This window comes from Anabrus simplex, chromosome 6, assembly GCF_040414725.1.
Source record: "Anabrus simplex isolate iqAnaSimp1 chromosome 6, ASM4041472v1, whole genome shotgun sequence".
NCBI classification, from domain to species: domain Eukaryota; kingdom Metazoa; phylum Arthropoda; class Insecta; order Orthoptera; family Tettigoniidae; genus Anabrus; species Anabrus simplex.
Genome location: NC_090270.1, coordinates 176210572 through 176222975, shown reverse-complemented (window position 1 = coordinate 176222975; position 12404 = coordinate 176210572). Strand labels below are relative to the sequence as shown.

The 12404-nt window shown below is 39.1% G+C and overlaps 1 protein-coding gene across 1 annotated transcript in view; it reads left to right on the top strand.

Moving 5' to 3' along the window:
• The window catches only part of LOC136875627 (phospholipase A1), a 79026-nt gene extending 78604 nt beyond the window's left edge, over nucleotides 1–422 (top strand). Inside the window, exon 10 of the mRNA XM_067149168.2 lies at nucleotides 224–422. Within this exon, the coding sequence (XP_067005269.2) occupies nucleotides 224–363 (140 nt within the window). The 3' untranslated portion in view covers nucleotides 364–422. The remainder of the gene's footprint in view (nucleotides 1–223) is intronic.
• The last annotated feature ends 11982 nt before the right edge of the window (nucleotides 423–12404 follow it).

Sequence of the window (12404 nt, the reverse complement as noted above, 5' to 3'; positions counted from 1 at the left end):
TTCATATAGGTCTGGCAAAATTCTATCTGTGCCGTCTAATTTATTCAATGAAATGAATGTTTTTGTAATTATCATGGCCGTTCTTGTCTTCCCTTTGAGCAACCGGATCTAATTGTTGTTTGTTTCCTGTAGGTATCATGGGTGTGTGGAGTTTCTGTCGCTCACGACTTTTAACTACTTCAAATAATTAAATAATACCAATTACTCTTTAATTGTGTTTCAGGTACATTGGAGAACATCAAACTTTCTGAATACAAGCAAGCACGATCAGTGGCGTGCAATCCTACAAATGAATTCAGACCAAGAAACTGCACGAAGAAATGTTCATCTGAAATTCGAAATTCCGCAAATAATCAGAAATAATTATGAATTTATGTAATGACGATATGTTTAAGGTGCAGTGTTGAAATTAATAAATAAATTATGAGCATAAGAGCTAGTTCATTGTAAATATAGCATTTTCGCCAACAATTTCTTGTCCTCTGAACTGTCATTCCGGACTCTCAAAACGCAAAGGAAAGCAGTTAAAAAAATATATTTTTTGCTCTTTGTTTTACGTCGCACCGACACAGATAGGTTTTATGGCGACGAAGGAATAGGAAAGGCCTAGGAATTGGAAGGAAGCGGCCGTGGCCTTAATTAAGGTACAGCCCCGGCATTTGCCTGGTGTGAAAATAGGAAACCACGGAAAACCATCTTCAGGGCTGCCGACAGTGGGGCTCTAACCCACTATCTCCCGATTACTGGATACTGGCCGCACTTAAGCGACTGCAGCTATCGAGCTCGGTGGAGTTAAAAATAAAGACGAAGGTTACTTTATCTTGATGTCTATAGTTCAGGAACAAAGGAATAGTTTTCTGTAACATATGTATCACTATGTTTGTATTTCCACCTATTGATTGTGAACTGGAGCGCAATCGATGAAAAGAACCTTGACTCAACGACAGTCACAAAATGACATTTTTTAAGATTTCTTCTCTGTCGAAGCACGAAATATAAGACATCGAACTCTATCGCATTCCTATAGTCCGACTCGATAGCTGAATGGTCAGCGTACTGGCCTTCGATTCAGAGGGTCCCGGGTTCAATTTCTGGCCGGGTCAGTGATTTTAATCTTAATTGGTTAATTCCAGTGGCCCGGGGGCTGGATGTTTGTGCTGTCCTCAACATCCCTGTAACTCACACACCACACACAACACTATGCTCAACCACAACAACACGCAGTTACCTACTAATGTCAGATGCCGCCCACCCTCATCGGAGGGTCTGCCTTACACGGGCTGCACTCGGCTAGAAATAGCCACACGAAATTATTATACATTTCTATAAAAATACATGTTTCGTTCTACAAGAACATCCTCACAATCTATCAGGTCACTTTTAATCATACGTATACACGTACAATATTGTTTATGTTGAGTAAACTTGTCAATGATCGTGAATTGATGATATTATGAAAAGAAAAAGAGAACGAATTATATGAATTTAAAGGTGCATTATTAACATTTAGTAAAGCTGAGAAATGTTTTCTGCACTTAAATAACTAACCTCACGTCCACTACCTCTAGTGACAACAGCTGAACTGAATCCACGCCACTTGCTTCGACTGTGCCTTGTTAACACAAACTTGTCTGTGGGGGAATAGGGGAAGTACGTGTATTAGAAAATGAATACATGATCATGATTTTTGGGGTAGAAATTAATGTGCTGCAATGAATTAAAGAGTACATTGTAAGTCTTTATTTTTAGCGATAAGATAATAGCCTACAAAACAGTCTCGAATGGTGAGCCACTGTCTAAATTCATAACGTTTAGAGCAGACAGGTGTAACCTACATTCCAGGCGTACTTAGCGTCAGAGTAACCTGCAGTGGGAATCCCGTCAACGACTAATTCCTGGAATCATTCTCACGGCATACACAGGAAGGAGACAGTTGATCGACTGCACTACCTCCTGGTAGATGATAACTTGTCGTGTGTTTCCTCCGTACACCTAACAAGCGTTAACTCGCGTGGTGTGGCCCGCTGTATAATAATGACTACCGTCGCCTGTGACTGTTGTCTAAGGGCAACGCAGTTGTTCATGTATGCTGTGGACCTTCCACAGTGTCACTCCCACTTCAGTGTAATGTGCAGAACAGACTTATTTCACCGGACGGCTGATGGCTCAAGTAACCCTCGTTTCATTTTCACCGGTTGGTATAAATATATCATATCATAGATGTGGTAGATTAAATTCATTGTGATCTTTATGATACTGTTAAATGTTTTCCTGTATTTTCATATTATCTATAATTTAGTATAGGAGAAATGTATTGTCTTAAAATTATGAGAAAGGTTATAATGCCAATAATGTCTAGCACTGCAAGATCTTCAAATTACTCACTGTATCTAAGGACCAATTGTTTGCAATCTGTAACTCAATTCCTGTATCATGTATCAGACACTGAATCAAATAAAGCACCTACCCGCGAGGCCATTACTCCCTCCTTCCTCTCCAGCACCTCGCTTCTTCGCTCACCTACCTCATACATCCTTCACTCGTTCTCCAACTGAAAATTCACAGTCTGTTTCCAGTCATCTGACCGGGTCAGGAATTGAATGAGTGAAGCCCCATCTAGCGGCGAGGATAGGAAATGTGCCGGCTTCCGAAGCCTGTCGCACTCCTATGGGGCAATGATAAATCATTGACAGGTGAAATGTTAATGGAGAGTATTGCTGGAATGAAAGATGACAGGGAAAACCTGTCCTGCCTCCGCTTTGTCCAGCACAAATCTCACATGGAGTGACCGGGATTTGAACCACGGCATTCAGTTGTGAGTGGCCGGCGCGCTGCCGCCTGAGCCGCGGAGGGTTTCGTCTTCCAACTACCCCCAAAAATCCTGGCCAGAGAGAGGCCGTTTCACTTTAGATGGCCCACCCCTTCCCCTCCGGGAGGGGAATGTAAAATTTTATCGTCGTCGTCGTCGTTTCACCGGAACGTATGGATCGATCAGTGGCCTTCTTCATTTAAAATATGGTTCACTCCTTATGATTCCTCCAGGACCTGTGTTTTTGGAAAGAAGCTTTTTACGGAATTAAGCCGACGCACCACGGGCTGCCGTCCGTGCAACAGTGGGAGCTGGAATCTGTAATAGTTGCGTGTCTCCACACCAGTAGTCAATTAGTCCTAATTTATAATTATTAATAAAAATGTATAATTATTCTTCTGCTTGACTTCCGCCTCCCTATTATTCTAAAATCTCTTCATGAACTCACTGTGTTGTTTCTTTCGTTCTTCTGAGCACTTTGTACCAGTCATGTTACTAGTTTTGACCACAAATGTGTGTTTGTTTATTGAGAACCTGAAGACTTGGCAATTTTTCATGATGTCTAGCCCTATGATCAATTAATTCAGGTCTCCTCTTGTTTCCTTCAGCCTATGTATTCTTCTGTTTTGGGAATTTGTTACATTGAATAACATTTTTGTGAGTCTATTATTATACATCCTAAAAATGTGCCCAAAATTTTAAAGGTCTCTTCCATGCAGTATTGATGAAACTATCTGTGTAACTACAGAGGTCTGCAGTTTGCCTTGTGTCCAAATTCCATTTTATGGTATGGGGCCGAAAATATTTCTAAGAATTTTACTTTCTTGTTTGTTAATAACCTCCTAAAGGTTTCTGATGCATGTAGAGCTTCCGGTAGAATAATTGTTTTGTTATGTTTCATTGTATCACTACGTGACATTACTCGTTTATGGTAGTGATCTCATGTCAGTCTAAATGCCCTCTGAAGTTTTGAATCCCTTTCTGTATTGGCCATTCTATCTGATCCCAAAGGAAGGATTATTTGTGTAAGGTATTTAAAATAAGATACCTGTGAAATTGTCCCATATGACGTTTCAATTTGATCTTTCCTGCACTTTTGCGGAAAATTCTGCATATATTTGGTTTTCTCAAATGATATATGAAGGCTTGCCTGTGATGATATTCTGTGTAATGTCTCGATATCATGCTTAGTTTCCCCCTTGTTCTTAGTGATGACAGCTAGGTCACCTGCAGAAGCCAATATGTCACTTTAATTTCGTTCCTACCAGTCCCAATGGTTATTCCTGTTATTATTATTATTATTATTATTATTATTATTATTATTATTATTATTATTATTATTATTATTACGGAAATATCGTGGTTTAAAGAGGTGTAAGAAGGTGCCAGGGTGAATGGGTGGACAGAGAAAGATCCAAGCATAATTTAAAATACTAAATTCAGAAATTTAATTTCTTTCCTTCTTTTGACTTTAAACTTTGATAGATAATCTGACTGGACACAAAAAATAACAGTTAAAGAGCTTGTAAGCTCGGATGAAAAGGGTGGACTATAATTCGCAAAATCAGGTACAATAGAGTAAATTGTCGACACAATAAGTTACACGAGATGAGCTTAGTAGTTCTAAAGTTACATTATTAAAAAAGAGCCTGTTTGCTCAACTGACTTACATTCTAAAATGTTACTACAATCTAGCCCCTCAGAGGCACAAATTTTCTGTCAAATTTTTCACTAGAGAAATTTCAAACAGCATTTACTCTCATTTCAGCTCGGTAGTCTGTTACACACTCGTCAATAACTAATGACGCTTTAAACAGGGGCAATGGCCTTAGTGTACAAAAGAATAAGTTTGACAGATCGACCCTGAATAAAGTGCTAGGAGGCAAAACACTTACACTCCGTTTGAAATACACTTAAAATCCTACATGGGCTTATGGTCTGAAGTTATAGAGGCTAATCCTATACTACTGAGGGGTGACTAGATGTGAAATATTAATTATCAAAGTAGTTTTGAAGAATGTAGAGTTTTAGAAAATCATTGTCACCTCCATACCAAGTTGAATGGATATTAATATAGGGTGAACACTCTTTATTCTAAGTTACACATTTCTCAGCAGAGATTTGAACAGAGCCCTTAGACTTGCCTGAAAATTTACATTTAAAATTTGATTTTAAATTTGAGAATTTTATATTTGAAACTTTTCCCTCAAGTTAACTGTCTGAAGCTAACGCATATTTTACAAGATGTCTGCCATTATAATAATAATTTCGTGTGGCTATTTCTAGCCGAGTGCACCCTTGTAAGGCAGACCCTCCGATGAGGGAGGCCGGCATCTGCCTTGTGTATGTAACTGCGTGTTATTGTGGTGGAGGATAGTGTTATGTGTGGTGTGTGAGTTGCAGGGATGTTGGGGACAGCACAAGCACCCAATTCCCGGGCCATTGGAATTAACCAATGAAGGTTAAAATCCCCGACCCGGCCGGGAATCGAACCCGGGACCCTCTGAACCGAAGGCCAGTACGCTGACCATTCAGCCAAAGAGTCATATCTGCCATTACCTTGAACTGCCATGTCCGACAACAGGCAAGTCTGCCTCTGCAACCTACTATGCCGCACACACCTAAACCGGTGCGATGAAGACAAGACGCCCTAAAGTGCCCAAATTTTATAGTAACCCAGGAGGAAGGTTCCCGAACTCTATTGACCCAGGCAGAATGCCAGTACACAACCTCAATTTTTATTGGCTATAAAAATATGTACAAACATTTCTGATTGGTTAATAACTTACGGAAGAAGGAAGTCGTAGAGGTGCTGGAAACCTTAGCACATCGAACAATCTACAAACACTTCAGATTTACAAACATATAGAATACTAGCGAATGTACCCGTGCTTCGCTACGGTATTCTACATTGTATTCGAATATCGAAGTAAATAGTGTACATGCAGTAAATAAGATCGTTTTAAAATTGCATGCCTCTTAGCGTTATCCGAGAAAGAGCATTGGGAGGTCCCCGTACTTTGTTTCCAATGTAAAGTGTTTGTTACGGATTTGTGATATAACGGCAGGCTCACTTGACTACTGGCATTCACAATCAAGTTGGGAAGTTTACATTATAATTGCAGGCCCCATTGCCTACAACGCGGACAGAATCGATTTGGGGAGTTTTCGTTAAAATGGCAGCCCCCCTTTCCTACTTCCAGACAGACTACAGTTTTTATTATAATGGCAGGCAATTACCCTACTATCACTCGAAATTGAGTTGTGCAGTTATCATTATAATGTCAGGCCCATTTTCCTACTTCCAGCCAGCTTACTGCCAGTCACACCAAGTTGGTGAGTTTCCATGAAAATAGCAGGCCACTATGCCTAATGCCAGTCACATTTTAGATGAGGACATTTCTTTATAATGGCGGGCACCCTTGCCTACTGCCAAACACAATCGGGTAGGGGAGTTTTAAACAAAACTGCATGCTCACTTGCCTTCTGCAAGTCAAATCGAGAAGTGAACTATTCATTACAATTGTAGACCTTCTTTACTAATGACAATTACACAGGAGTTGGAGAAGGAACCCTTTCCTACTGCCAGTCAAAGTCGGTGTGGGGAGTACTGATTACAATAGCAGACCCACCCTTTCTCGATCGCTACAAATCGACATCAGTGAATATATATAGATCGACATACGAAAGTATATGCGTGTTTACAATATTGAAGACCTTCATTTACAGATTAACTGCTACTAAACGTACGTCATATCGACAAAGGATTATACCATAAGACACGCCGGATTTAGTGGCCTAAATGGCTGGTCCTATGATATGTCATCTATTCTTGGGTCAGATTGAGTTAGAAACGTGGAACAGGGTAACGTTCTTGTAAGATTATCTCACATTACATTACTTTTCGGATAATTATGTGACAGCTACATACATAGCATTTGGCTCATATATGGCTACTGGGTGGGCCAATTTTCGTGAAGAGTTTGATGATTCTGTATTTCATATAAGTAATCGAAGGTATGAATTATGCATGTGAAAATTCCAAATTGACTTAACATCCATTAATAGAGAAAAATCAAACGTAAAATTGATACAGATACGGCAAAAAGTCATAAGACCAAGGTTGTAGATCATTCCAAATTGAACGGAGATTGTGCAATCTGTTATGTGATAGGAATTTCCGAAGGTCTGCACCATCATTAAAATTGCCTGCATATTTCGATATTCTTCGGGGATAAAAAGTGAAAAATTTAATGATCTTGGATGTTTTCCGTTCGTTACAGACTAAAACGTATAATTTTGTCAAATTTCAATTATCTTCTTTTTCTTCTGGCAGATTATGCCGCAATCTAGATTTTGGGCGAGGCGGGTAAAAATTAGGACCTTCAGGAAACTAAACCAAAAATTATGCAGATGGTCATTATTACCCCTTAAACGGCAAGCTGTACGAACATTTCGCCAAAATAGTCAGTGTAGAGGCACACAGTCGTTACGATTTGATTTATATAGATAAGGAATCTGCTCCATGTAAAACACCTTTTTGGTTATGTCCGATGGACTTAACCTGCAAAACTGACCATTCATGATATCTCCCTTATTAATCCTCCTGACGAAAAAATGCACATGAAAAAAAAGGTTTAGTGGTGGAATTCCATCACGTTTGGTCGATTTCCAGTCAGGTTGGTCTTGTTCTGTATATATTGTGGAAGAGTAAAATCACCATTTCGGTTCGCTATAAACCGCCAGTCCATTCCGGAACATGAAATGTTATTTACGTTTAAAACCTACCTTTGGACAGGTGGATGCTAAATATGAATTTTGGTTCGAATGTCTTCAGTAGTTTTCAAGTTGTAAGGAATACGCTTTACACGCACCCGCTCGTGAGTTAAGTCCGATGGGACTTGTACAAAGAAACGGTCCGTTAATGATATCTCCCTTATTAATCCTCGTATCGAAATGATGCACATGAGAAAAAAGGTTTAGAAATTAATTTTTACCAAGGCAGGTAGATTTAAATTAACGTTGGTTGTGTATATTTTGTGGAAGTGCAAAATCACTGTTTCGGTTTCGTATAAACTCCCAGTCATTTCAGGGATATAGAAACAATATTTGCCCTAAAATCTATCAAGGACAGGTGTATTCTAAATATGAGTATTAGTGGAAATACATCCAGTAGTTTGTAGCACTCGCGTACATACGGCGTAATTAAGGAAGAAAATAATACAGTTAAGAAAGTTGAAAGTAATAGAAAATGGATTATAACTGAGGACAGCCGGATAACGACAAATATGTAAATGCCAAGTGAATGTATTGGAAAATCAAATGCCCCTCAATAAATTATGCTAGTGTGAGTTATGGATATAATAATTTTTTTTTTTTGCTAGGGGCTTTACGTCGCACCGACACATATAGGTCTTATGGCGACGATGGGATAGGAAAGGCCTAGGAGTTGGAAGGAAGCGGCCGTGGCCTTAATTAAGGTACATCCCCAGCATTTGCCTGGTGTGAAAATGGGAAACCACGGAAAACCATCTTCAGGGCTGCCGGTAGTGGGATTCGAACCTACTATCTCCCGGATGCAAGCTCACAGCCGCGCGCCTCTACGCGCACGGCCAACTCGCCCGGTGGATACAATAAAGCGGTAACAGAGGAGAAATTTAGGTCCATTGATTCCTAGGTAAACAAATAATAAGAAGATGACTAATGGTGTTATTACTTAATCTATTCGAAGGCGGTTATAACATCCAACGATATTCCGCCAATATCCCGCAGATAGGCCGATTGACGCCTCTCTTGCCTTCTACCCAAGGAACAACCACGAATTTAAAAGCATAATGAGGAAAATGGCAATACGTTACTTCCCTGCTGGCATGCAGTCAGAGACGTTGCCATGGTAACCTGTAGGTTCGTTGTCGGTCTGTCGGTCACTCAATGCAGAGCATGGTACCAGCAGAAAATTGTAAATTTCTCCGTCATGTAAAGAGTAAGGTAAATTATGAACATAACGAAAGTTGTTTATAATGAAGAGACGTTTCACGTACGGTAAACGAAGTTTACAGAACATCAATAGTATAAGAGAAAATGGAGGAAAACCATTGTGGTTTTCCTATAAACCCCCATCTATTCAAAGATTTTAAAATGATATGCATATTGAAACCTTCCGCGGGATGAGTATACTCTAAATATGAAGTTTAGTTGAGATCTATCGAGCCGTTTCGACGTGATGGTGGAAAAACCATTGTGGTTTTCCTATAAACCCCCGTCTATTCAAAGATTTTAAAATGATATTCATATCGAAACCTTCCCCGGGATGAGTGTACTCTAAATATGAAATTTGGTTGAGATCTATCCAACCGTTTCGACGTGATGGTGGAAAAACCATTCTGGTTTTCCTATAAACCCCCCGTGTATTCAAAGATTTTAAAATGATATGCATATCGAAACCTTCCACGGGAGGAGTATACTCTAAATATGAAGTTTGGTTGAGATCTATCCAGCCGTTTCGACGTGATGGTGGAAAAACCATTCTGGTTTTCCTATAAACCCCCCGTGTATTCAAAGATTTTAAAATGATATGCATATCGAAACCTTCCCCGGAAGGAGTATACTCTAAATATGAAGTTTAGTTGAGATCTATCGAGCCGTTTCGACGTGATGGTAGAAAAACCATTCTGGTTTTCCTATAAACCCCCGTCTATTCAAAGATTTTAAAATGATATGCAAATCGAAACCTTCCACTGGATGAGTATACTCTAAATATGAAATTTGGTTGAGATCTATCCAGCCGTTTCGACTTGATGGTGGAAAACCATTCTAGTTTTCCTATAAACCCCGGTGTATTCAAAGATTTTAAAATGATATGCATATCGAAACCTTCCACGGGAGGAGTATACTCTAAATATGAAGTTTGGTTGAGATCTATCCAGCCGTTTCGACGTGATGGTGAAAAAAACCATTCTGGTTTTCCTATAAACCCCCCGTGTATTCAAAGATTTTAAAATGATATGCATATCGAAACCTTCCACGGGAGGAGTATACTCTAAATATGATGTTTGGTTGAGATCTATCCAGCCGTTTCGACGTGATGGTGGGAAAACAATTCTGGTTTTCCTATAAACCCCCCGTGTACTCAAAGATTTTAAAATGATATGCATATCGAAACCTTACCCGGGATGAGTATACTCTAAATATGAAGTTTAGTTGAGATCTATCGAGCCGTTTCGACGTGATGGTGGAAAAACCATTCTGGTTTTCCTATAAACCCCCGTCTATTCAAAGATTTTAAAATGATATGCAAATCGAAACCTTCCCCGGGATGAGTATACTCTAAATATGAAATTTGGTTGAGATCTATCCAGCCGTTTCGACGTGATGGTGGAAAACCATTCTGGTTTTCCTGTAAACCCCCCATGTATTCAAAGATTTTAAAATGATATGCATATCGAAACCTTCCACGGGAGGAGTATACTCTAAATATGAAGTTTGGTTGAGATCTATCCAGCCGTTTCGACGTGATGGTGGAAAAACCATTCTGGTTTTCTTATAAACCCCCCGTGTATTCAAAGATTTTAAAATGATATGCATATCGAAACCTTTCACGGGAGGAGTATACTCTAAATCTGAAGTTTGGTTGAGATCTATGCAGCCGTTTCGACGTGATGGTGGGAAAACCATTCTGTTTTTCCTATAAACCCCCCGTGTATTCAAAGATTTTAAAATGATATGCATATCGAAACCTTCCCCGGAAGGAGTATACTCTAAATATGAAGTTTAGTTGAGATCTATCGAGCCATTTCGTCGTAATGGTGGAAAAACCATTCTGGTTTTCCTATAAACCCCCGTCTATTCAAAGATTTTAAAATGATATGCAAATCGAAACCTTCCCCGGGATGAGTATACTCTAAATATGAAATTTGGTTGAGATCTATCCAGCCGTTTCGACGTGATGGTGGAAAACCATTCTGGTTTTCCTATAAACCCCCCGTGTACTCAAAGATTTTAAAATGATATGCATATCGAAACCTTTCCCGGGAGGAGTATACTCTAAATATGAAGTTTGGTTGAGATCTATCCAGCCGTTTCGACGTGATGGTAAAAAAACCATTCTGGTTTTCCTATAAACCCCCCGTGTATTCAAAGATTTTAAAATGATATGCATATCGAAACCTTCCCCGGGATGAGCATACTCTAAATATGAAGTTTGGTTGAGATCTATCCAGCCGTTTCGACGTGATGGTGGAAAAACCATTCTGGTTTTCCTATAAACCCCCCGTGTATTCAAAGATTTTAAAATGATATGCATATCGAAACCTTCCCCGGGATGAGCATACTCTAAATATGAAGTTTGGTTGAGATCTATCCAGCCGTTTCTACGTGATGGTGGAACAGACAAACAGACAGACAAACAAACAGACACGAACAGTTTTATTTATATAGATAAATTTCCCTTGAAAATTATTGTCAGTCCTCCCGCCAGATTGGGCACATAGGCCGATCGTAGAGACATCTAAGGATTAAAGGTCCAAACTTCTTCAGATATACAGTTTCAGATTCATAACATAGATGGCCTTCTAGAAGGCGCGCAGTTCAAATGGACGGAGAAGGTGTACCTCCGGTATTATTATTATTATTATTATTATTATTATTATTATTATTATTATTATTATTATTATTATTATTATTATTATTATTATAGTAGTATTGGTGTCGGCAGTACGGAAAAAAGATAATATAAACGAGATTTAAAAACAAGAAGATGGTGATATAGACATATTGGATGATGTATTAGGTGCCTGTATTTTGTTAATGTTAGTTTGTTATTTTTGTATTATTCTTCTATCCAAATATACGTATATAATTTTCTACATTATTATCATTTGGTGGTGACAAAATCCGTTCATATTACCGTTTAGATCACCTGGAAGGTATGCATGCCCACTTAACAGCGTGGATGGACGATTTGCCGACGTAACTCCTAGTTCTCCAGTTTGGTTGAGATCTATCCAGCCGTTTCGACGTGATGGTGGAAAAACCATTCTGGTTTTCCTATAAACCCCCCGTGTATTCAAAGATTTTAAAATGATATGCATATCGAAACCTTCCACGGGAGGAGTATACTCTAAATCTGAAGTTTGGTTGAGATCTATCCAGCCGTTTCGACGTGATGGTGGAAAAACCATTCTGGTTTTCCTCTAAACCCCCGTCTATTCAAAGATTTTAAAATGATATGCAAATCGAAACCTTCCCCGGGATGAGTATACTCTAAATATGAAATTTGGTTGAGATCTATCCAGCCGTTTCGACGTGATGATGTTCACAACGTTAACAGCATAGAATGAATGAGGTTCGTAGAACAGCACCATCGGTGCAGTGGGAAACATAGATAATCTAACAAAGTAAACTTTATTTCAATCGAATGTCTGGGAATCAGATAAAAGGAAGCATAAATAGATTTATTCAAATCTACATCAGGGTGTAATAAGAATTATCTGCATTTCTTTAAATCTGCACTATTTCATCGCACAAGTTTTATTTTGTACATTACTCTCCATTATTACCAATTGCCAGGCGAGTTGGCCGTGCGGTTAGGGTCGTG